The sequence below is a fragment of the Carcharodon carcharias genome, chromosome 19 (assembly GCF_017639515.1).
Source record: "Carcharodon carcharias isolate sCarCar2 chromosome 19, sCarCar2.pri, whole genome shotgun sequence".
NCBI classification, from domain to species: domain Eukaryota; kingdom Metazoa; phylum Chordata; class Chondrichthyes; order Lamniformes; family Lamnidae; genus Carcharodon; species Carcharodon carcharias.
Genome location: NC_054485.1, coordinates 91,040,329 through 91,065,049, shown reverse-complemented (window position 1 = coordinate 91,065,049; position 24,721 = coordinate 91,040,329). Strand labels below are relative to the sequence as shown.

Sequence of the window (24,721 nt, the reverse complement as noted above, 5' to 3'; positions counted from 1 at the left end):
TTACTGGCAGTAAGGCGGCACAGGCAAGGGATCTGGGAGAAATCGACGACGTACAGGGTGTCTCTGATTGGGTGCCCCCGATGGAAAGTTCAATTACTTCACCCAATCAAATAACACGCAACAGCAGCCAGAGGAAGGCACTTTAACACCTGGTCTGAAAGACAGCACCTCTGGCAATGCAGCACTCCACCAGTGCTGCAGTGTCAACCTGGACTTTGTGCTCGAGTCTCTGGACTTGAAGCCGTGATCTTCTGAGGCAAGAGTGTTCTCCACCGGGCCTCAGCTGACACAGATGAGCTAAGATGGGCATTTCTCATCTAGAGTGATTTCCTGATGCTATGAGCTTGTCAATGGTATCCTGTACAATGGCTTTCATGGACAGCTCTCTTGTCTCAACTCAGAAAATCATGGGTTCAATTCCCACTGCAGGGATCAAGCAAAAAAATCCAAGCTGACAGACCCTGTGCAATACTGAGGGTGTGCTGCATTGTCAGAGGTGCTAGCTTTTGGATGAGGCGTTAAATCAAGTCCCCACACTGCCCTCTCAGGAAGATTTAAAAGATCCCGCAGTGCTAATTTGAAGAAGAGCAGAGGAGTTATCCCCAGTCTGCCCTGGGTCAATATTTACCTCTCAACCAACATCACGATAAAATGGTGATGGGAACGCCACCACCTGGAGGTTCCCCTCCAAGTCACTCACCGTCCTGACTTGGAAATATATCGGCCGTTCCTTCACTGTCGCTGGGTCAAAATCCTGGAGCTCCCTCCCTAACAGCACTGTGGGTGTACCTACACCACGTGGACTGCAGCGGTTTAAGAAGTCAGCTCAGCACCACCTTCTCAGGGGGGGCAATTAGGGATGGGCAATAAAAATGCTGGCCTAGCCAGCGACGCCCACATCCCGTGAATGAATTTTTTAAAAAAATTAACTGATCGTCATTCTCCCATTGCTGTTTGTGGGAGCTTGATGTGCGCAATAGCAGCTGCCACATTCCCCACATTACAACAGGGACTCCACTAAAATACTTTAGTGGCTGCTTAGGGGGTGACTGAAGTTATGAAAGGCCCTACGTGAATGAAAGTTCTTTCTTTCAAACACAGGAGCAATGACCGTGGGCCTCAGCATTACACGGGAGAGGCCGAAATTCCTTTGATCTCCCCTCCATTGCAGCCTACACTTCCAAACCGGGAGCCTGACTGGATTGTTTTTAAATTCCCCGCAGGCCGGTTTGCAGTGTTGGGCAATTGAAAAATTCTAGCGCCTTAGTCTTCTCGGAGGAGCCCTCCCTGTGTGGACCCCATGGCCGGAGAGCACCTGTAAATAAACATTAAAGTGGCCCTTATCTTTTTCTCCCACAGGCCCGAGTGTGGCTACTAGGCCTGGGCTTCAGCCTAGCTTACGGCAGCATGTTCACCAAAATCTGGTGGGTTCACACCGTGTTTACCAAGAAGGATGACAAGAAGGAGAAACGGAAGGTATGGGCGCTGACCTTTTCAAGGAATTCATGCACAAGACATGGGCATCACTGGCAAGGCCGGCATTTGTTGCCCACCCTTAACTGCCCTTGAGAAGACTGTGAGCACCCCTCACTCCAGAACCCAGCAGAATATTAGTTGACCAGAAGGAGAGGCAAGTGATGCTGGTGATGGTGGTGGTGGGTGTGGTGGGGCGGGGGAGGGGCAGTTAGTGCCTATGGCTCACAGGGAGGGTGCCACATGGTCTCAGCCACATACCATCCCGGTGCTCAGTTAGTTTAATGATCACTTTTCCTTATGACTTCAATCCATTGGGATGTGGGACGCCCGTCAGTTTGTGTTCTCGCTCCTCCTCTACATTCCAGCAGTGACTGCACTTTTAAGGTATCATGAGTTCCCTCAGGGATGGCCTGCGAACATGAAGACACCATAGAAATACACACTCTCTTTTTTCTCGTCTCACTCTCTTTCTTTTTTCCCTTCTACTTATATTTGTTTCTTTGTCTTCTCTCTCCATATCTCCCTCCCTTCTCTCTATCTCCCTCTGTCTCTCTCCCCTCCCTCTGCCTCTCTCCGTCTCTCTCTCTCCTCGTCTCTCTCTCCCCTGCATCTATCTCTCTCTCCCCCTCCCCTCCTTCTGTGTCTATCTCCCTCTGTCTCTCTCCATCTCTCTCTCCTCCTTGTTTCTCTGTCCTGCCTCTCTCTCTTTCCCTCCTCTCTCTCTCCCCTCCTTCTGTCTCTCTCTGTCTCTCTCCCCTGCCTCTATCTCTCTCCGTCTCTCTCTCTCCTCTTTCTGTCTCTCTCTCTTTCCCTCCTCTCTCTCTCCCTCCCCTCCTTCTGTCTCTCTCTATCTCTCTTCCCTGCCTCTATCTCTCTCTCCCCTCCCTCTGCCTTTTCTCTCTCAGTGCGGTGTTATATGATTAAAAGTCCGCATTATTATTTCTGAATTCCACTCCTTTAAGAGGGTAGCGTTGTAACATCCCCACTTGGTGGCCGAATGTGGTAGTGCAGCTCCTTTTTTAACAAGAGGGCAAGTTGATGGTCAGGATTTTCCTGCCCCCCCGCGACGGATGCGGCCGGCCATTCAGACTTCCGTTCACATCGGCGGGACTGGAAAATTCCGGCCAGTGATTCCTCTTCTTCTTCTTCTTCAGTTCTCTGCCTGAAGGCAGGTCCCACCCGCAGCACCACCACCTCCACACAGGTAAGGGGACAAGGCAGCTCCTGCCTCTACACCAGCCAGAACGGGGATCGAAGGGTGAGCTCCTGGCACCCCTGATCCACACTGGCTGTCTGGCCAAGCTCCCCTTCACCCCACCCCAAAGGGTGGCAACATACACTTTTACATTAACACATTCTGCTTTCTGACCTTAATGCCACTATCAGCACCTCCTTTAGCCCTTACCACTATCCTTAACACCCCTTTTGTCCTCCTGTCCATGACATCTTTGACAATCTCTCCTTTACCCCCACCTATCGCTGGCCTTCTCTCCAGCTGTGCCTGCTTCACCCCCCCCCCCCCTCCTCCCTAAGCAGTATAAATTTTTACTTCTCTTTAGCTCTGAAGAGCCACACGGGACTGGAAACATTAACGCCGCTTCTCCCTCCACAGATGCTGTCAGACCTGCTGAGTTTTTCCAGCATTTTCTGTTTTAATTCTGGATTTCCAGCATCCGCAGTATTTTGCTTCTACACGTTGTAGCCGCAAAGTTATAGAGAGTGATGGTAACAGCACCAGCTTCCCAGGAATCTCTCCCGCTCGAGTATCTTTGAAGAATTTTGCAGATTGTTACTCAATCCATTTGGCTGCGTTATGAACACGCTTTCCTTGGCCACCTAGTTCTGGAGTGGGAATTGAACCTGGAGCTTTATGGCTCTAGAGACAGAGGGCACTACCCACTGCGCCACAAATCAACAATTATAGAAGTTAACATGCACAGCAATAGTGTGTGTGAAGTGGGTCATAAGTTGTGGCCATCCTTAACTTTAAAGTAAAACAATTTCTTGTTGTTAAACTGTTCCCCCCTCCATTCCCACTATAGATAGGCTGAGATAAAATGAGTATAGATGCTCTGGAACTTAGAAGAATGAGAGGCGACCTCGTTTGAATTATACACGTTTTTAGGGAGATTGACAGCCTGGATGCTGAGAAGGTGCTTCTCCCGGCTGCTGAGTCTAGAAGTCGGGCTGGGGAAAAGAGGCCTATCATTTAGGACTGAGGTGAGGAGAAATTTCTTCACTCGAAGGGATGTGAATGTTTGCAATTCTCCAACCCCGAGAGATGAGTAGGCTCAGTCGTTAGGTACATTCGCGACTGAGATCGACAGTTTTTTGGCATTGAGGGAATTAAGGGATACGGGGATATGATGGGAAGCTGGAATTGAGCTGGAAGACCAGAAGATCTTATTAAACATGGGAGCAGGCTCATTGGGCCACATGACCTACTCCAGCTCCTATTTTCTATGTTCTTATTCACAAGTCTGACAATGTGGCGTATTTGTTATTTTCACACTATCACTATCTTCCCTCGGAGAATTGTGTGAAGAATTGGCAGGGTTTGGAGGCTGTTTAAATGATATAAATGTTCCTTCCATGCAAACAGGAACATAGGAGCAGGAGGAGGCCATTCAGCCACTTGAGCGTGCTCCTCCATTCAACTAGAGCGTGGCTGATTATCTACCAATTGTCCTGTGCTATCCCCATATCCCTTGATGTCATTGGTATCTAGAAATCTATTGACCTCTGTCTTGAACGTGCTCAATGACTGAGCTTCCACGGCCCTCTGGAGTAGAGAATTTCAAATATTCACCACCGCCTGAATAAAGAAATTCCTTCTCATCTCAGTCTGAAATGGCCTACTTCCTTATTCTACACCCGCACCCCCGGCCAGGGGAAACATCCTTTCTGCATCTACCCTGTGTAGCCCCTTAAGAGTTCCATAAGTTATAATGAGATCACCCCTCATTCTTCACAACTCTGGCGAATACAGGCCCAGTTTCCTCAATCTCTCCTCATAGGATAGTCCAACCATCCCAGGAATTAGCCTGGTGAACTTATCTTTGGCAAGTGTATCCTGCCTTAGGTAAGGGCACCAAAACTGTACATGGTACTCCAGGCGTATCCTCACCAATGTTCTATACAATTGAAGCAAGGCATCTCTTTGCCTGCACTCAAATCCTCCTGCAATGAAGGCCAAGGTTGGTAGATATCTAGACATAGTCTATACTCTACAAACGAGTGTGAGGCAACCACAGCCTCGGGGCATAGACCAAACTCAAAGTGTGCAAAGCCGCTCTTCTGTATGGCCAAGTCATGGGTCCTGTCTCACCTCCCACCAACGCTAGGTCTGCTGCATCTTCAAGATCCGTTGGCAGCATTGCATTATAAACACTGAGACCCTTAAGACAGCCAGCATCGAGACCATCCTCCTGCAAAGCCAGCTGCGTCGGGCGGTTTACGTTGCCTGGATGGACGGCAGTCGGCTGCCCAAGAAGGTGCTGTACAGACAGCTGACTGCAGGTGAATGGAACAGAGGGGGGGGCCGATGTCTCAAGGACTCCCCGAAGAAGTTGCTCCCCGTGTGGCACATTGACCATCGGCAGTGGGAAGGGCCGGTGTTGGCCATGATGCTTGGAGATGTCACAGCGGGAGTGTCACAGGCGCCTCTGAGACTGAGCCTGGAGCCAGTATGAAAGAGATAAGAGGAGGAGAGATCCAATTTCCCCCCCCAGCAGTGACTACACCTTCACCTGCATCCGGCGTTGGAGAATCTGTCAGTCACGGGTAGGCCGGCGGGCCTGCACCCCATGAGAAGAGTGCAACCTTCCAAAAAATCTTCGTCCATGAAGAAACGCCAGGAAGATATTCTATATACTCTACAGTAGGAGGGTTTTAGGGGCTGATGCAGCCCTTGTCATCCACGCGCTGGGTGTTTACCCGTGCTGTGCAGTATAACTCCTGTATTCCATCGCTCTGCAAGAGCTTTCGAAACCTCCCCCTCTCTTCACTGCTTATCACACTCGGTCCGTATTTTCTCCAAAGGCTGTCCGGATGGGGAGGGGAGCTCTGCACGGACCCATGCAGCTGGTTTCAATGTGAGGCGCAGCAGGCAGTTTAACTCAGGTCAGCTACCTGCGCATCACATTGCACGGATGCCAGTCCTCGTTTTCAGAAAGAACTAAGAGACGTGGATTTGTACAGCTCCTTTCACAAACCAAAGCACTTTACAGACAGTGAAGTAAATTTGAGGCGTAGCCACTGTTTCAACACGGGGAATGAAGCAGTCAATTTTGCGCTCAGCAAGATCCCACAAATAGCTATAAGGTAAGAACCAGGCAATCTATTTTCTTCACTGGTATTGGCTGAGGGTTAGATATTGGCCAGGACACCAGGGAGAGCATTGGTGCTTTCCTTCTGGGTAGGGGCCAAGGGGTCTTTTACATTCACCCTTTGATATACTGGCTGCCACTGGGAGTGGATCGTGTGTGAGTCGTTCCTTCCACCCCAGCCAGGACAAGTCTTTAATGACAAAGGAAGAGCTGGTGACTTGTCAGCTTTGGCTCAGTTGGTAGCACTATCGTCCCTGCATCGCAAAGGTCCTGGGTCCAAAGCCCGCTCTGGGGCTTGAGCTGCAAATCAAGGCTGCTATTCCAGTGCAGTATTGAGTGAGTGCTGCATTGTCTTGTGCATGAGGTATTAAGCTGAGGCCTGATCTGCCTGCTCAGGTATATGTTAAAGAGCCTATGGCATTATTTTGAAGGAGAGCAGGGGAGCTCTCCCCAACGTCATGTCCAATATTTGTCCCTCAGTCAACATCAGAAAAGAAGCAGATTCTCAGTCCATTGTCACATTGCTGCTTGTGGGAGTTTGCTGTGAGCAAATTGGTTGCTGAGTTTCCTACATTACAACAGTGACCACACTCCAAAAAGACCTCAGTTGTCAGTAAAGTACTTTGAGGCATCGGAGGGGCCGTGAAGGGCGCTGTATAAATGCAAGCCTTTACTTCCTTTTACCCGAAAGGTCAGTGGTTTAACGTCTCATCCAAAAGATGGCACCCCTGCCAGTGCAGCACTGCCTCAGTACGGGACTGGGAGAACCAGCCTAGAGGTAACCGCAGCTAAAGGCTCCTCGATAATGCTGGAGTTTAGTAACATCTGCGAGAAGTACTCCAGCCGCAGGACTGCTACCAAAATGCGATTTGTTGTTGTTGAGCGGGAGGTTTGTGCCCTTGTTGGGTTTTGCGTAATGCAAGCTGCTTTTGTAGCGTTGAATTTCTGGTTTACTTGCTCCCAGAGGTGAGAGCTGTCAGTGCTGGAGACTGGAATCTCTCCCCAGTCTTCTCACCCAGCGTCAGCATCAAGCCAACCCGGGTCAGATACAGCTTGAATATCAGTAACCACCCCTTCGCTCCCCATCACCCCCTCCCCCCACCCCCAGTTTACCCCTTGGGCTGACCTACAAAACTGTCTCAGTTCCACACCCAGAAGGCAATCAACCCTGTCCCCCCCCTACCATTGACCCCATCCCCTTTGCCCCAGGAATGTGCCCAAATCCCATCCCTGGACAAACCCCTCCTCCCAAAAATCCATCCGTGCGGCATTTTCATACCCCACCCCAGCCCCTCCTCCCCGCCACCCCCACCTCCATGCCCCCTCCCTGCCTGCCCTGCCCTGGGTGACATGGAGCCAATCACAGGCCGACTGCAGTTGAAGGCCCACTGGGATCTGATTCACAACTGGGGGCCTGAGCGTTTGCAATGGTGATCATTGCAGGCAGTGGAAGTGCTTGGAGGGCTGGGGATTGGGGAGGTGTTGCGGTGTGGCGTGAGGGGGGTCGAGATCTTTCTCACACCCAGGCCGCTTCCCAGGGTTCATTTGCACCCACGTTTGGTGGGCCTTGGAGCGGGGTGTCTCGGAGAGGGGAGTCGCTCCAGCAGGTCTGGTGTGAATGAAGAGTATCACTGATCATCTAGGGAAGCCATGGTCTATAGGGTTGGGGAGGCACGTTGGTGAGTCTAAGATCGAATTGTCTGCACATGGGGTGTTTAAGGATGAAATGTTCCCGAACACAACAGGCTGCAGTAGCATGACCAACCCGAGCTCTCAGGTACTCCGCATGACTACAAGTATCCAGTGCTGTTATGGCTCAACTGATCCATTCCAGTATATATACGCATCATTAAGACCTCGAAAAACCTGCCTTCCATGAACGTGTTTGCTACGTACTGACCCATCCAGTCCCAGAGGGGGAAGGTCAATATCTGACCCACTGTCCCACCCAGTCCCAGAGGGGGAAGGTCAATATCTGACCCACTGTCCCACCCAGTCCCAGAGGGGGAAAGGACAGTGTCTGACCCACTGACCCACCCAGTCCCAGAGGGAGAAAGGACAGTGTCTGACCCACTGTCCCACCCAGTCCCAGAGGAGGAAAGGACAGTGTCTCACTCACTGTCCCACCCAGTCCCAGAGGGAGAAAGGACAGTGTCTGACCCACTGTCCCACCCAGTCCCAGAGGGAGAAAGGACAGTGTCTGACCCACTGTCCCACCCAGTCCCAGAGGAGGAAAGGACAGTGTCTCATCCACTGTCCCACCCAGTCCCAGAGGGAGAAAGGACAGTGTCTGACCCACTGTCCCACCCAGTCCCAGAGGAGGAAAAGGACAGTGTCTCACCCGCTGTCCCACGCAGTCCCAGAGGAGGAAAGGACAGTGTCTCACTCACTGTCCCACCCAGTCCCAGAGGGAGAAAGGACAGTGTCTGACCCACTGTCCCACCCGGTCCCAGAGGGGGGAAAGGACAGTGTCTCACCCGCTGTCCCACGCAGTCCCAGAGAGGGAAAGGACAGTGTCTGACCCCCTGTCCCACCCAGTCCCAGAGGAGGAAAAGGACAGTGTCTGACCCGCTGTCCCGCCCGGTTCCAGAGCGGGGAAAGGACAGGGTCTAATTCAAATGACATTTGTTTTGTGATCGACATCATTTTCTTCTCTGTCTGTGGAAACTCTTTCCTCCTTTCAACACCATGTGTGGACCACAGCACCGGATGATGAACTGCTTAGAAAACTGAACTGTTATAGTCTGAATCTCACCTTGTTTTGCTTTGTGTCCCTCAGCACCTGGAGCCCTGGAAACTGTACGCCACAGTGAGCGTGCTGCTCGCCATTGATGTCCTCACACTGGCTGTCTGGCAGATTGTTGACCCACTTCACCGCACCATCGAGGTGAGGGACTGACCTTTCAAATAACCTGGCCGTCCAGGTTAACCCATCCCTTCTCCAACAAAACCAGGCCTGATTTTCAACACCTCCATTGAATCTACTCCTTAGAGCGAGGAGGAGCTCCCTTTCCCCCCTTCCCCCTCCTCCTTCCCCCTCCCCCTCTCCCCATCTCCTCCTCCCCCTCACCTCCCCCTCCCTTCCCACCCCTCCCCCTCCTTCTCCCCACCTCCCTCTCTCCTCCTCCCCCTCTCCCCCCCTCACCCCCTCCCCCTCCTCCTCCTCCCTCTCCCCCTCCCCCTCCCCCTCCTCCCTCTCCCTCCTCCTCCCCCCTCCCCCTCTCCCCTCCTCCTCCTCCCCCTCCCCCTCACCTCCCCCTCCTTCTCCCCACCTCCCCCTCCCCTATCCCCTCCTCCCCCTCCCCCTCCCCCCACCCCCACCCCTCCTCCTCCTCCTCCTCCCTCCTTCCCCCTCCCCCTCCTCCTCCCACCTACCCCTCCCCCCCACCTCCCCCTCCCCACCCACCCCTCCTCCTCCTCCCCCCTCCCCCTCACCTCCCTCTCCCCTCCCACCCCTCCCCCTCCTTCTCTCCACCTCCCCCTCCCCCCCACCCGTCCTCCTTCTCCCCCTCACCTTCCTGCTCCTCCTTGCAAACCGCACCCCCCCCCCCCCCCCCCCCCCAACACACACTCCTCCAGTCTAAGTCCCGAACTGCTGGTAACATGGTTCTGGATCTCCGCTGCAGCCTCTCTCATGTGACCATTTGCCTTTACGAGGCAAATTTTTCCTTTAACCCATATGGTTTACTGCCTGCCAAGAGGAAAAGCTGAATGAGAGCAATTAATGATGCTGCAAATTTAATGATCCCGCAAACTAGCTCCAAAGTGGGGTGGATCCAAGTGGGAAGAGGGGAACAGAGTCCAAGGGGGCAGCAGGGTGTGGGAAGGCAGCAAGGACCAAGAGGGGAAGAGGAGAGCAGGGTGCAGGAGTGTCATCAGGGTACTAGAGAGACAGCAGGGTACGATAGGGGTAGCAGAGTCTGAGAGGGGAGCGGTAAGCAGGATCTGAGTGGCGCAGAATGGTCCGAGAGGGGAGAGGGGAGCAGGGTGAAGGAGTGTCATCAGGGTACTAGAGAGACAGCAGGGTATGATAGGGGTCGCAGAGTCTGAGAGGGGAGTGGTGAGCAGGATCTGAGTGGTCCGAGAGGGGAGAGGGGAGCAGGGTCCGAGAGGGGAGCAGATCCGAGAGGGACAGCAGGGTTCAAGAGAGACAGCAGGGTCCAAGAGAGAGAATGGGGCCTGAGTGGGGAAGCAGGGTCCGAGAGGGAGAACAGGGTCCGAGAGGGAGAACAGGGTCCGAGAGGGAGAACAGGGTCCGAGAGAGACAGCAGGGTCCATGAGAGAGAACAGGGTCCGAGAGAGACAGCAGGGTCCGTGAGAGAGAACACGGTTCTAGAGGGACAGCAGAGTCTGAGAGGGACGGCAGGGTCCGAGAGGGAAAACAGGGTCCGAGAGGGAGAACAGGGTCCGAGAGGGAGAACAGGGTCCAAGAGGGAGAACAGGGTGTGAGAGGGAGAACAGGGTCTGAGAGGGGCGGCAGGGTCCGAGAGGGGCGGCAGGGTCCGAGAGGGAGAACAGGGTCCGAGAGGGAGGACAGGGTCCGAGAGGGAGAACAGGGTCCGAGAGGGGAGAACAGGGTCCGAGAGGGAGAACAGGGTCCGAGAGGGGAGAACAGGGTCCGAGAGGGAGAACAGGGTCCGAGAGGGGCGGCAGGGTCCGAGAGGGGCGGCAGGGTCCGAGAGGGGCAGCAGGGTCTGAGAGGGGCAGCAGGGTCCGAGAGGGAGAACAGGGTCCGAGAGGGAGAACAGGGTCTGAGAAGGGCGGCAGGGTCCGAGAGGGAGAACAGGGTCCGAGAGGGAGAACAGGGTCCGAGAGGGAGAACAGGGTCCGATAGGGAGAACAGGGTCCGAGAGGGAGAACAGGGTCCGAGAGGGTCAGCAGGGTCCGAGAGGGGAGAACAGGGTCCGAGAGGGGAGAACAGGGTCCGAGAGGGAGAACAGGGTCCGAGAGGGTCAGCAGGGTCCGAGAGGGGAGAACAGGGTCCGAGAGGGGAGAACAGGGTCCGAGAGGGGAGAACAGGGTCTGAGAGGGGAGAACAGGGTCCGAGAGGGGCAGCAGGGTCCGAGAGGGGCAGCAGGGTCCGAGAGGGAGAACAGGGTCCGTAGAGGGGCGAACAGGGTCCGTAGAGGGGCGAACAGGGTCCGTAGAGGGGCGAACAGGGTCCGAGAGGGGCGAACAGGGTCCGAGAGGGGAGAACAGGGTCCGAGAGGGAGAACAGGGTCCGAGAGGGGCAGCAGGGTCCGTAGAGGGGAGAACAGGGTCCGAGAGGGAGAACAGGGTCCGAGAGGGGCAGCAGGGTCCGTAGAGGGGAGAACAGGGTCCGAGAGGGGAGAACAGGGTCCGAGAGGGGAGAACAGGGTCCGAGAGGTGGGAACAGGGTCCGAGAGGTGGGAACAGGGACTGAGAGGGAGAACAGGGTCCGTAGAGGGGAGAACAGGGTCCGTAGAGGGGAGAACAGGGTCCGAGAGGTGGGAACAGGGACTGAGAGGGAGAACAGGGTCCGTAGAGGGGAGAACAGGGTCCGTAGAGGGGAGAACAGGGTCCGTAGAGGGGAGAACAGGGTCCGAGAGGGGAGAACAGGGTCCGAGAGGTGGGAACAGGGACTGAGAGGGATGGCAGGGTCTGAGAGGGGAGGGGAGAGCAGGGTCCAAGTCGGGCAGCAGGGTGTGAGAGGGAGAACAGGGACCGAGAGGGGTGGCAGGGTCTGAGAGGGAGAACAGGGTCTGAGAGGGGAGGGGAGAGCAGGGTCCAAGTGGGGAGAGGGGTCCAAGTGGAGGGAGATGAGCAGGATCCGATTGGGGGAGGGCCCTGACTGGGGCAGGGGATATCCAGTTGGGGGGGATGAGCAGGACCTGAGAGGGGAGAGGTGCCTGAGTGGGGATCGGGGGTGGGGGCACAAAGCCCTTGCTGGGAGAGTATCATTGTGTCTGAGAAAGGAGATTGGAGTTTGAAGCAGGACAACTTACCCAACAATGTAAGCGAGCTGAAAATAACGACTGGAATGTGGAGGAAGTGAATGACTGTGATGCTTCTAATCTGCTCTGTCTTCAGGAGTTCTCCAAAGAGGCACCAGCGGGGGACCAGGGTGTCCTGATCCTGCCACAGCTGGAGCACTGCAGCTCAAACAAGATGAACACCTGGCTCGGTAAGAGGCTCCCCCCCCCCCACCCCCTGCCCCCACCCCCCCTCACGTGCTTCCCCCTACCCCACCCTCCATCCCACCTCGCATATCTAAAACTCAGCTGTGGTGTCTGGTTGGTTCTGGTGCACCGTCCGCGCCACCCACAGTACATTCGACTGGGAATGCGCGTTGGCAGAGGATGGTATGGTTCCCTCATTGGGCCAGCTCAGAGTGGCACAGTGCGATTCCGTGACTGTGCTGAGTTATCTGGTCTCAGCTGCCTGTGGGGTTGTTGGGGGGTGGGGGGGGGGGGGGGGGGGGGAAGTGGGGGGGCCAGTGGTCCCTGGTATGAAGTATGTGTGCGTAGATGCTGGCTGAAGTCAGAATGGGACTTGGCTGTGGGGGTGGGGATATCTGAACTGAAGCCTCCAGTCGGCGGTGGGGGGAATTGACAGGAGGGGGAATGATGCCAGTTTTACTCTCAAATGCATTTGACGGCGATCATGTGAAATGCCGCGTTCCGACTCACCCCGTGGGAATTCCTGCCCAGCGAGCCCAGTTAAAATGAGCACCAAAGTGTCTGGGCTCTTCAGCTAAGGACCGGCCGGGGAGCTGGAGGACATCCCAGGGCCAGCCAACCAATTCGGGAGCGGTGCAGAGGAGGCAAGAAAGATGAGCATTAAAAAAAAAAACAGCCTACGCTCTCAGGGTCGTCGTTTATGGCCTATGGGCAGACGACCTTTGAGAATGTCCGGCAACTGACACTTTGCCAATTCTTAAGGGGTTGGGGTCTTTTCGATACGTGGACCCGTCCTTCCCAAAGCTGTGCATCACTATGGCTTTTCCTCACCCCATGTTCGGGGCTGTTATTTGTTATCATTGGGTGAAATATGAAACTGGATACTAAAATTTTTGTTGATAGATTTATTCACAGGATGCAACATTACATACATCTGCTCCCTCCCTCCCAACCCAGGGTCCCAGCGCTCTCTCTTTTTGAGTGCTCTAAGTATTTAATTAAACAATGCCCTTCACCTGCGTATCTTAATAATATAATCAACGCATCATTAACATTATGGACTAATGGATAAAGATTGATTGCTGCGATCAGTCCCTTACTGTTGTATCAATGGGCCTGCCAGTCTGATAGGAAGGGCATTCGATGAACTTTCACTTGCCTCTGTCCATCTGTCCCTCTGTAAAAGCAGTGGGGGAGGGCCCTGAGTCGGGCAGGGGATGTCCAAGTGGTTGGGGCGGGGGGGGGGGTGGGTGGAGATGAGCAGGACCTGAGAGGGGTGAGGTGCCCGAGTGTAAAAGCAGTGGACAGAGTTGGCCCATGTGCCAGTCACCTGTTACTCTCACCGGCAGTAACCGAGGCTGCAGTGGCGGGTCTCTTCGCAAGGTGAAGCGTCTTGATCAGAAGATGTGAGTTCCCTTGAGAAACTTGGTGGCATGGAAGCTGGTTCGCATTGATTGACCTCCCCAGCTCCCTCCCTTTATCTCTCCCTTGTTTTTTTTTCCCCTTCAGGAATTGTTTATGGATATAAGGGCCTGTTGCTCCTTCTGGGCATCTTCCTGGCCTATGAGACGAAGAGCGTTTCCACGGAGAAGATCAATGACCACCGGGCAGTGGGGATGGCCATATACAATGTCGCTGTAAGCCGTGTGTCAGTGTGCGGAGATCCTCCTGTACCCTCTTCTCCTAATCCACTCCTGCTCCTAAGCTCTGGAATTCCCTCACCAAACCTCTTGCCCTACCTCGATCTTCCCTCCTTTCAGACACAGCCTAAAACCCACCTCTTCGACCGAGGTTTTGGTCACCCCTATGTGTCTCAATGTCAGTTTTTATCTGGTTTTGCTCCTGTGCAATGCCTTGACGTGAACGGCACAATATAAATGCAAGTTGTTGTTTTCTGGTTAACTTTCCATTTGTTGGAAAGGTGGGTTTGTGGTGGGGGGATGGGGGAGGGGGGTGTTGGTCAGGTGTGGGGTAGCAGAATGAATCCTGCACCACAAACAAAATGCCAGCGGTCAGAATTGTCCAAACCCACGACCCCACCTATGAGATCGATCATTGAGGTTAGTTCACTGGACTAGTAACCAGTGTCCTATTCCAGAGAGCCAGCTCATGAAAGACAGCGCTGAAGCCAATCTTTACACATTTTTATAAGCATCTATTTCCACTGTCGCAGTATAAAGGGACATCTCTTAACTCCAGCACCACAGTTTCCATTCCGTGTGTATTCACAAGTGGGAGAAAGGTGAAACCCCACCACAGGCCCACCACCTCCCCACAACAAAATACATTTACCAACCAGAGGCCAGGACTACTGATCTGATAACCTGAGTTTAAATCCCACAAGGCCAGCTGGTGGAATTTAAATTCAGCTTACTGAATAAACCTGGACTAGAAAACTAGTCACAGTAAAAGTGACCATGAAACTATCATCGATTGTCATAAAAACCCATCTGGTTCTCTAGATGCCTCTTTAGGGAAGGAAGTCCTCCTCTGGAGGTCCGCAGCATCACAGATGCCACTGTTCAGTCAATTTGATTTTCTCCACGTGATATCAAGAAACAACTGAAGACACTGGATACTGCAAAGGCTATGGGCAATAGTACTGAAGACCTGTGCTCCAGAACTTGCTGTGCCCCTAACCAAGCTGTTCCAGTACAGCTACAACACTGGCATCTACCCAGCTATGTAGAAAATTGCCCAGGTATGTCATGTAGACAAAAAATAGGACAAAGCCAATCCGGCCAATTACCGCCCTATCAGTCTACTCTCGATCATCAGTGAAGTAGTGGAAGGGGTTATCAATAATACTATCAAACGGCACTTGCTTAGCAATAACCTGCTCGCTGATGCCCAGTTTGGATTCCACCAGGGACACTCAGCTCCTGACCTCATTACAGCCTTGGTTCAAACAAGGACAAAAGAGCTGAACTCCCAAGGTGAGGTGAGAGTGACTGCCCTTGACACCAAGGCCGTATTTGATCGAGTCTGGCATCAAGGAGCCCTAGCAAAACTGGAGTCAATGGGAACCAGGGGGTAATCTCTCCACTGGTTGGAGTCATACCTAGCACAAAGGAAGATAGTCATGGTTGTTGGAGGTCAGTCATTTCAGCTCCAGGACATCACTGCAGGAGTTCCTCAAGGTAGTGTCCTCGGTCCAACCATCTTCAGCTGCTTCATCAATGACCTTCCTTCCATCATGAGTCAGAAGTGGGCATGTTGGCTGATGATCGCACGATGTTCAGCACCATTCACAACTCCTCAGATACTGAAGTAGTCCATTTCCAAATGCAGCAAGACCTGGACAATATCCAGGCTTAGGCTGACAAGTGGCAAGTAACATTCATGCCACACAAGTGTCAGGCAATGACCATCTCCAACAAGAGAAAATCTAACCATCGGCCCTTGAAGTTCAATGGCATTACCACCACTGAATCCCCCACTATCAACATTCTGGGGGCAATCATTGACCAGAAACTGAACTGGACTAGCCATATAAATACTGTGGCTACAAGAGCGGTTCAGAGGCTAGGAATCATGTGACGAGTAAGTCACCTCCTGATTCCCCAAAGCCTGTCCACCATCTACAAGGCACAAGTCAGGAGTGTGATGGAATACTCCCCACTTGCCTGGATGAGTGCAGCTCCCACAACACTCGAAGCTCGACACCATCTAGGACAAAGCAGCCCAGTTGATTGGCATCCACAAACATTCACTTCCTCCACCGGCGCACAGTAGCAGCAGTGTGTACCATCCACAAGATGCACTGCAGGAACTCACCAAGGTTCCTTAGACAGCACCTTCCAAACACACGACCACTACTATGTAGAAGGACAAGGGCAGCAGCTAGATGGGGACACCACCACCTGAAAGGTCCCCTCCAAGTTACTCACCATCCTGACTGGGAAATAGATCGCCTTTCCTTCACTGTCGCTGGGTCAAAATCTTGGAACTCTCTTCCTAACAGCACTGTGGATGTACCTACACCACATGGACTGCACCACATGCTCAGCCAGCGAAGCCCACATCCTGGTGAATGAAGAAAAAATAAATCTGCCATCCTTACCTGGCCTGGCCTACATGTGACTCCTGACTCTTAACTACCCTCTGAAATGGCCTAGCAGCGCAATTAGGGATGGGCAACAAATGCTGGTCATTCTAGTGATGCCAACATTTAATGAAAGAATTTTTAAAAATTAAGAGCAGCTCTGATTTTGGAGGGAGCTCTGGTTCACGTTTCCTTATTTCCTCCATATTCCCCATTTCTCCACCTTTCTCCAGTTTATACGCGTTCTCTTGTATTACTTGCCACCTTGCTACATCAGTCTAAATCCCTTTCAGCCTGAGCAGAGGCCCTAAGACGACCATAAGACTGAGGAACAGAAGTAGGCCATTCGGCCCATCGAGTCTGCTCCACCATTTAATGAGATCATGGCTGATCTGATAATCCTCAACTCCACTTTCCTGCCTTTTCCCCATAACTCTTGATTCTCTTACTGATTAAAAATCTGCCTATCTCAGGCTTGAATATACATAACGACCCAGCCTCTACAACCCTCTGCGGTAAAGACTTCCACAGATCCACTACCCTCTGAGAGAAGAAATTCATCCTCATCTCTGCCTTAATGGGCGACCCCTTACTCTGAGATTATGCCCTCAGGTCCTAGACTCTCCCACGAGGGGAAACAACCTCCCAGCATCTACCCTGTCAAAAACCCTAAGAATCTTATATGTTTAAATAAGATCGTCCCTCATTCTTCTAAACTCCAATGAGTACAGGCCCAACCTACTCAACCTCTCCTCATAAGAAAATCCCTCCATCCCCAGGATCAACCTAGTGAACCTTCTCTGGACTGCCTCCAATGTCAGTATATCTTTTATTAGATAAAGGGACCAAAACTGTTCACAGTATTCTAGGTGTGGTCTAACTAGTGCCTTGTATAGTTTCAGCAAGACTTCCCTATTTTTGTACTCCATTCCCTTTGAAATAAAAGTCAACATTTCATTTGCCTTCCCTATTACCAGCTGAACTTGTATGTTAGCTTTTTGGGATTCATGCATGAGGACTCCCAAATCCGTCTGTGCTGCAGCTTTTTGCAGTCTTTCTCCATTTAAATAATATTCAGCTCCTCTAATCTTCCTGCCAAAGTGCTTAACCTCACATTTTCCCACGTTAAATTCCAAATGCCAAGTTTTTGCCCACTCACTTCACCTGTCCAAATCCTTCTGTAGACTCTTTGTGTCATTCTCACCACTTGCCTTCCCACCTATTTTTGCATCATCCTCAAACTTGGCGATAGTACATTCGCTTCCCTCGTCTAAGTCATTAATGTATATTGTAAATAATTGTGGCCCAGCACTGATTCCTGTGGCACTCCACTAGTTAAAGGTTGCCATTCTGAAAATGCCTCCCTTATCCCAACTCTCTGTCTTCTATTAGTTAGCCAGTCCATGCTAATATGCTACCCCCAACACCATGAGCTCTTATCTTATTAAGTAGTCTTATGTGCGGTACCTTATTGTTTGCTATTTGGAAATCCAAATATATTGCATCTACTGGTTCCCCTTAATCTATCCTGCTTGTTACATCCTCAAAGAATTCTAATAAATTTGTCAGGCATGATTTCCCCTTCATGAAGCCATGCTGACTCTGCTTGATTATATTTTGCATTTCTAAATGCTCTGCTGTTACATCCTTTATAATAGACTCTAACATTTTCCCAATGATGGATGTTAAGCTAACAGGCCTATAGCTACCTGTTTTTTGGCTCCCTCCCTTTTACATTGGCAGTTTCCTAATCTTCTGGGACTTTTCCAGAGTCTAACTACTCTTGGAAGATTACTACCAGTGCACTCACTATCTGTGTAGCTACTTCCTTTAATATCCTAGGATGCAACCCACCAGGTCCAGGGGACTTAGTGGCCTTTAGCCCCATTAGTTTCACTAGTACTTTTTCTCTAGTGATAGTTATTGTATTTATTTCCACCCCCTGCCTTTTGCTCCTTGATTATTTAGTATTTTTGGAATGTTATTTGCCGCTGATTTCCTGGCTTCCTCTTCAGTCAGCTCCTGTCTCCAGGTACTAGCCAGGCGCCAAGCTTGCATCAATTATGCCAGACACAAGGCCTCCACTTGCATCCTGAAAACATCAGGAACTTACAGTGCTCTGTTACTGGCCCCTTTCTGGAGATCTGAGCACAAAATCCAGGCTGATGCCACCAGGGTAATACTGTCAAAGGTGCCATCTTTCAGATGAGGCATTAAATTGAGGCCCCCTCTGCCCTCTCCGATGGATAAAAAAGATCCCACAGCCACTATTTCGAGGAGGGGCAGAATGGAGTTTACCCTCACTGTCCTGGGCCAATATCCATCCTCCAACCAACATCACTTGGAAAACAATGATCTGGTCACGCTCACGTTAATGTTGGTGGGATCTTGCTCTGTAAAAATTGGCTGCCGTGTTACCTGCATTACAACAGTGACTATATGTCAAAGCACTTCATTACTTCATTGGCTGTGACATGCTGTGGGATGCCCTGAGGTGATAAAAGGGGCAGTGGAAATACATGCGAGCAAATGAAATAGGAGCAGAAGGTCTTTCAGCCCCTCGAGCCTGCCCCACCATTCAACAAGATCATGGCTGATCTGTTGGTGTTTCGAATTCCACATTCCCATCTATCTCCTTTGATTCCCTTGCCTAAAAAGAATCTTATCTACCTCCACCTTAGAAATATTCAGTGACCCCCACCTCCACCGCCTTCAGAGGCAGAGTTCCAAAGTCGCACAACCGTCTGAGAGAAAAAAAATTCTCCTCATCTCTGTCCTAAAAGGGTGACCCCTAATTTTAAAAACAGAGCCCCCCTAGCTCTGGAACTCACCCGCAAGAGGAAACATCCTTTCGGTCTCCACCTTGTCAAGGCCGTTCAGGATCTTATATACTCGTCTAAACTCCAGTGGAAACAAGCCCACTCTGTCCAAACTTTCCTCATAAGACAACCCACTCATTCCAGGTTTCCTTTCTCATTCTAACCTGCCCTTCTATATGACAGCAGTGTGGGTTTATTTTCTGATTCCAGTTTCTCTCTCTGTCTTTCTCCAGGTGCTTTGTATGATCACTGCCCCCGTGACCATGATCGTCAGCAGTCAGCAGGATGCTGCCTTTGCCTTCGCTTCCCTGGCAGTCGTCTTCTCTGTCTACATCACCCTGGTGGTTCTCTTTGTCCCGAAGGTTTGTAACTCCCAGCTCTTCCCCGGTGAACACACAGCGCGAGTACCAGACAAGCCATGTGTTCGCTAGCCCTTGACCTCAAAACAAAACAGAACCAACAGTTCAAAACCAGAGATGAGGGGGTTAAAGACTCAGACTTGCAGAAAGCAGGGTTGTGTTCCCTGGAGTTTAGTAGGTTAGAGGGAGATTTGATGAAAGTTTGCAAGATATTCAGAGGGACAGGCTGGGTAAAGAGAGAGAAACCGTTTCCGAAGGTTGGAAAGCTGGAACTCGATAGCATCTAAAAATTACAGCCAAACTCCATGGGAGTGAAATTAGGAAACACACTTACACACAAAGGGCTGCGTTTTACCTTCCCGATGAGGGCATGTTTCCTGCAGGGGTGGGGTCATATAAAATGGGGCAGATGCCGATCCCGCCCCCATATTATGGGGGTGAAGGGCTGGAAGGAAGGGGTGGCTTCTATCGCCGGGGGGCTGCCCTTTGCCGATCGGGTGGTGGTGGATTGGAGGGGCCCCTGAGGCAGAAGCCCTCCCTCTCCCTCCCCTACCCACACCCCATTCTTCCTACCTGCCTGCAGCCTTAAACCTACCACCACCCCACCTCAGCCCCCTCACTGACCTGCCAGGACTTGCGCAGCTCCGGTACCCATGGGCTTTCTCCCTACTCTCCTTGCAGTCCCAGCAGGGCCCACTGACTGTCTCTTGGTGCTACCGGGATTGGCGGAGCTGCCAGCAAATCGGATTGGCCGGCAGCTCCCGATGGTGAGACGTCCTCCTCGGTGAGGGACAGAGGTCCCGCTCGGCCCTTGTTAAGCCCGTCCGCAGCACGCTGTGGCTGACTTTGCTTCAGGGATGGGGGCGGGGGTGGTGAGGGGTGGGTGGCAGATGTTAGGAACTCTTTTAGGCAAAACGGCAACTGATGCCGAATCGATTATTCATTTCAAATCTAAGATTGATAAGATCTTTATTAACCAGAGTTATGAAGGGATATGGAGCCAAGGTGGAGTTAGGTCATAGAGCAGCCATGATGACATTGAATGGCAGAATAGGCTCGAGGGGCCGAATGGCCTCCTCCTGTCCCTGTATGGAAGTGGGACGGCACCAAATTGGGAGGTGCAGTTAACGCGGAGGAGACTGCAGCAAAATATGAGAAAGTGTTAATGAACTTGCAGAACAACTGTGTACGCGACAAATTAGTTTCAATATTGCTACATGTGAGGTGGTGCATTTTGGCAGGTTGAGTAAGGAAGCAACAGAATGCTTGGAAAGAAGAGTCGAGAGGATGCGGGGGAACAAAGGGATTTTGGGTACAGGTGGACAACTCATTAAAAGTAGCCATGCAGGGTTAGCCATATAAAGAAATGTGATCAAGGCACCTGGGCTCACTTCTGGATCAATAAAATTCTTTTTCTTTCATCATTCATGGGATGTGGGCATCGCTGGCCAGGCCAGTATTTGTTGCCCATCTCTAATTGCTGCAACTGAATGGCTCGTTAGGCCACTTCAGCAGAGAGGTTATGTTAAACTTGTAAGGAGCCCTGGTTGGACCACACTTGGAGGACTGAGTATGGCTCTGGTCTCTGTTTTACAAAAAAAAGGACATAGCAGCATTGATGAAGATTGGAAAAAGATTTATTAAAACGCTACCAGAATTGAGAGATGATAGCTATTGGGAGAGACCAAGCAGTCTGGGGCTCTTTTCTCTCGAAAAGGAGAAGATTAAGGGGTGGACTGATAGGAATTATTAATTAAGAAAGAGTATATTCAAGGCTGAGTTAGATAGAATTTTGATCTACAAGTGACTCAGATGTTATGAGGGGTGTTGGGTGCAGGGCAGGAAAGTGGAGTTAAGACCACAAACAGATCGGCCATAATCTTATTGAATAGCGGAGCAGGCTCAAGGGGCTGAATGGCCTACTCTTGCTCCTATTTCTAGCGATCTTATGATCCTACAAAATGATGCCATGCAGTATTTTGCATGGAGCTGCGAGGGCAGAGAGCACTTTGGTTTTAATGTCTCAACTGATGCACAGCACCTTTGACAGTGTGGCACCCTCTCGGTACTGCACTGCACTGGGAGTGTGAGCCTAGGATTGGGACTCGGACCCACGACATCCTGACTGGGAGGAAAGAGTGCCATCCCCCTCCTGAAGCACAGCTGACACTGCCCAAGGCTCACGTGAGTGCAAGTTCTTTCCTGCTTGTGACCAGCATTTCAGGCACAGGGCAGACGAGTGCGAAATGATCACTAATGCGCCCGTGTCCCTGTGACAGATGCGGAGGTTGATAACACGAGGAGAGTGGCAATCTGAGCAGCAGGACACCATGAAGACAGGCTCCTCCACCAACAACAACGACGAGGAAAAGTCACGGCAACTGGAAAAAGAGAACCGAGAACTGGAGAAGATCATTGCTGAGGTTTGTCGGACATGCACGGTGTTCATTGTGCTTGCAAAGAACATTGTCACACACAGAAACTTTAGGAGCAGGAGAAGGCCATTCATCCCCTCCAGCCTGCTCCCACTTTCAATTAGGCCACAGCTAATTTGTATCTGAAACTCACTGTGGTTCTGATACGTTATAATATACTTATCTAACCGAAATCTATCCATTTTGGCATTCACATTGACTCTCCCACCTCACTAGCTGTTTGGGGGAGAATGTTCCTCCGGATTGCTGCTATCCAGCTAGGTGCAGCTGAGAGGCAGGACAGCCGTGATTTAATACAATAACAGGACATGCTTGAGGAGCTGAATAGCCACTCCTGCTCCTAAACCCAACCACCACAGTCAGAAGGACAATTCTCAACCCGCACTACATTCTCCCTGTTTCTTTAAAAGGTAGAATTTAATGTTGATCCGCTGGTGGGTTAGTAGGTGGGCGGGGGCGGTGACTGTAAAATTTCTCGAACTGCACTCCTGCCCACCCCGACCTCCATAATTTTTGCATTTAAAGGCTTAGGCCCACCCTTGCCCCAATTGAGGCCCTTAAGTGGCCAATTATTGACCACTTCAGAGCAGTTTCCTGCCCAGGATGGCCGATAGAGTTCAGGGGTGGGGGAAGTCCAAAAATGAACTGTGTTCAAGCCTCGGGCGGGAAAGGGAGTGGTGGGGACACCTTTTAATGTTGGGAACACGCCACCACCCCACCCCTCCAGAAGGTCCGGCCCTCACAGTTGCTCCCTCCCACCTGACCTCTCCACTGACATCCCCACCTGCCCTCTGTCCACGCACCTAGGCCTCACCTCCCCACCCCTCCCTGAGACCTCCACACTTACCTGGTTCTGGACTCCTGGGACTGGGACTCGGAGGACTGCTTGCAGTCCCAGTCTCATCCACTGCAGCTTCTGACACTGAAGAGACTAAGGAGCTGCCAGCCAATCAGATTGGCCCAACAGCTCTCTGAGGTGGGACTTAGGACAATAGAACCATAGAAAGGTTGTGGCGCAGAACGAGGCCATTCAGCCCTTTGTGTCTGCGCCGACCATAAAATAAAAGAAAAAGGAGTTATCCACTCATTTTTTGATCCCACTTTCCAGCACCTGGTCGGTAGCCTTGCAGGTTACAGCTCTTCCGGTGCAGATCCAGGTACCTTTTCAATGAGTTGAGTGATTCGACCTCAACCACCCATTCAGGCAGCGAATTCTAAACGCCCACCACCCTCTAGGTGAAAAAGGTTTTTCCTCATGTCCCCTCTAATCCTTCTACCAATCACCTCAAATCTATGCCTCCTGGTAATTGACTCCTCAGCTAGGGGAAACTGGGCTTTCCTACCTACCCTGTCTAGGCCCCTCATAATTTTGTACACCTCCATTAGGTCACCATTCAGTCTCCTCTGTTCCAAGAAAAACAACCCAAGCCTATCCAATCTTTCTTCATGCAATTTTCAAGCCCTGGCAACATTCCTGCAAATCTCCTCTGTACTCTCTTCAGAACAGTAATGTCCTTTCTGTAATGTGGTGACCAGAACTCTACACAAAATTTGAGCTGTGGCCTAACCAGCGTTTTATACAGTTCCAGCATTACTTCCCTGCTTTTCTATCCTATACCTCATCCAATAAGGGAAAGCCTTGCCTATGCTTTCTTTACCACCTTATCCACCTGTTTTGCCACCTTCAGGGTCCTGTGGACATGCACTCCAAGGTCTCTCACTTCCTCAACCCCTCTCAAGATCCTCCCATTTATAGAGTATTCCCTTGTTTGCCCTCCCTAAATGCATTACCTCACACTTTTCCGGATTGGATTCCATCCACCACTTCTCTGCCCACTTAACCAAACCATTGATATCATTCTGGGGACAACAGCTATCCTTTTCACTATCAAATACTCGGCCAATTTTTGTGCCATCTGAAAATTTCCCAATCACGCCTCCTACATGACTTCATCCCCAGTGAGGGGCAGAAGTCCCATCTCTGGCCAATTAACACTTGCTGGAGTGTGAAATCGCTGCAGGGCAGGCAGTATTGGCGAGTTTGTGTTATCCACTGACTCTCCGCATGGCACGAAAGGAAACCCTGGCCATTGCTTAGAGGCCTGCTCAGGGCTCAGACAGATACCTCCCTCCTGTCACATTCCTGCCTCAGGCCAATGAGTAGACCCAATGTGCTGGACAAGCTGAACCCTTTCATTCATCACACTTTCTCTTGAATGAATTTCCAGTGGGAGGCACCGGAAAGGGTAACTGTAGTGGTTTGGAATTGAACAGAGTCTTTGCCGAGCAGTTTTAACCGAACCCGCCCATTGGGAAACGGACTGGATGGGGTGCGAGGCTTATTTTGCGCCTCCCAATCCGATTTTGCCCTCCATTGAAGCCAATGAGCAACTTTGTCAATGGGGGTTTCAGTCAAAGTCACAGTAGCGGAGTGGGTTCACCACCACCTCCGCCCTCCCCAACTTCGCCCCGGTAATGACATTAGGAGCTCCTGCCTAAATCTTTGTAGCATTTGTTCTGCCCGTTACTAAGGAGGCAGGAGCTTTCAATCAAGCTGCGGTTACTATTTTTACCAAAGCAAATCATCGCGTCACTTTCATGAGTGCAGAAAAAACTTTAAACGAGAGATCTGATTGGGTTTTTTGTTCATCTCCTGCCCCAGGTTGAATAGTCCTGAGGAGACTACCCTCACGCCTGACCTTTAGGGGCAGGATTGACTCTGAGATGGGTGACCCCCCCGCCCTGGTGCAAGGGCAAGTTAAGGGTAAAAGCCACTCATGGGCAGCAGCGCAGCTGCCGACTGTTCTACTATCCGCTCAACGCTATTGCCTTTAATAGGGCTGTTTATTGTGGGGAGGAGAGTGTATAGCGGGCGGCTGATTTGACACTGCCCCTTTAAGAGGATACCGTCTAAGAGGAATTCCTACCCTGGTTTAATTGGTGGAGAATAACAGGTCCCGTGATTGCCTGATGGGGAATAGCTCTCTGCACTGCCAACCTCGCTGTTAACGGCTTGATCTGTTCTGTTTCCCTGCTGTGCTCACCCACAGAAGGAAGAGCGTATCTCCGAGCTCCGCCAGCAGCTCTACGAGCGACAGCAGCTGCGCTCCCGGAGGCGC

At 51.5% G+C, this 24,721-nt stretch overlaps 1 protein-coding gene across 1 annotated transcript in view; it reads left to right on the top strand.

The window, feature by feature from the left end:
- Positions 1–24,721, top strand: part of gabbr1b (gamma-aminobutyric acid (GABA) B receptor, 1b) — an 81,604-nt gene that overhangs the window by 54,461 nt on the left and 2,422 nt on the right. The window contains 7 exon segments of the mRNA XM_041213034.1: positions 1,360–1,476; positions 8,584–8,691; positions 11,856–11,949; positions 13,454–13,581; positions 19,042–19,170; positions 21,447–21,590; positions 24,653–24,721. Of these exon segments, the coding sequence (XP_041068968.1) occupies positions 1,360–1,476; positions 8,584–8,691; positions 11,856–11,949; positions 13,454–13,581; positions 19,042–19,170; positions 21,447–21,590; positions 24,653–24,721 (789 nt within the window).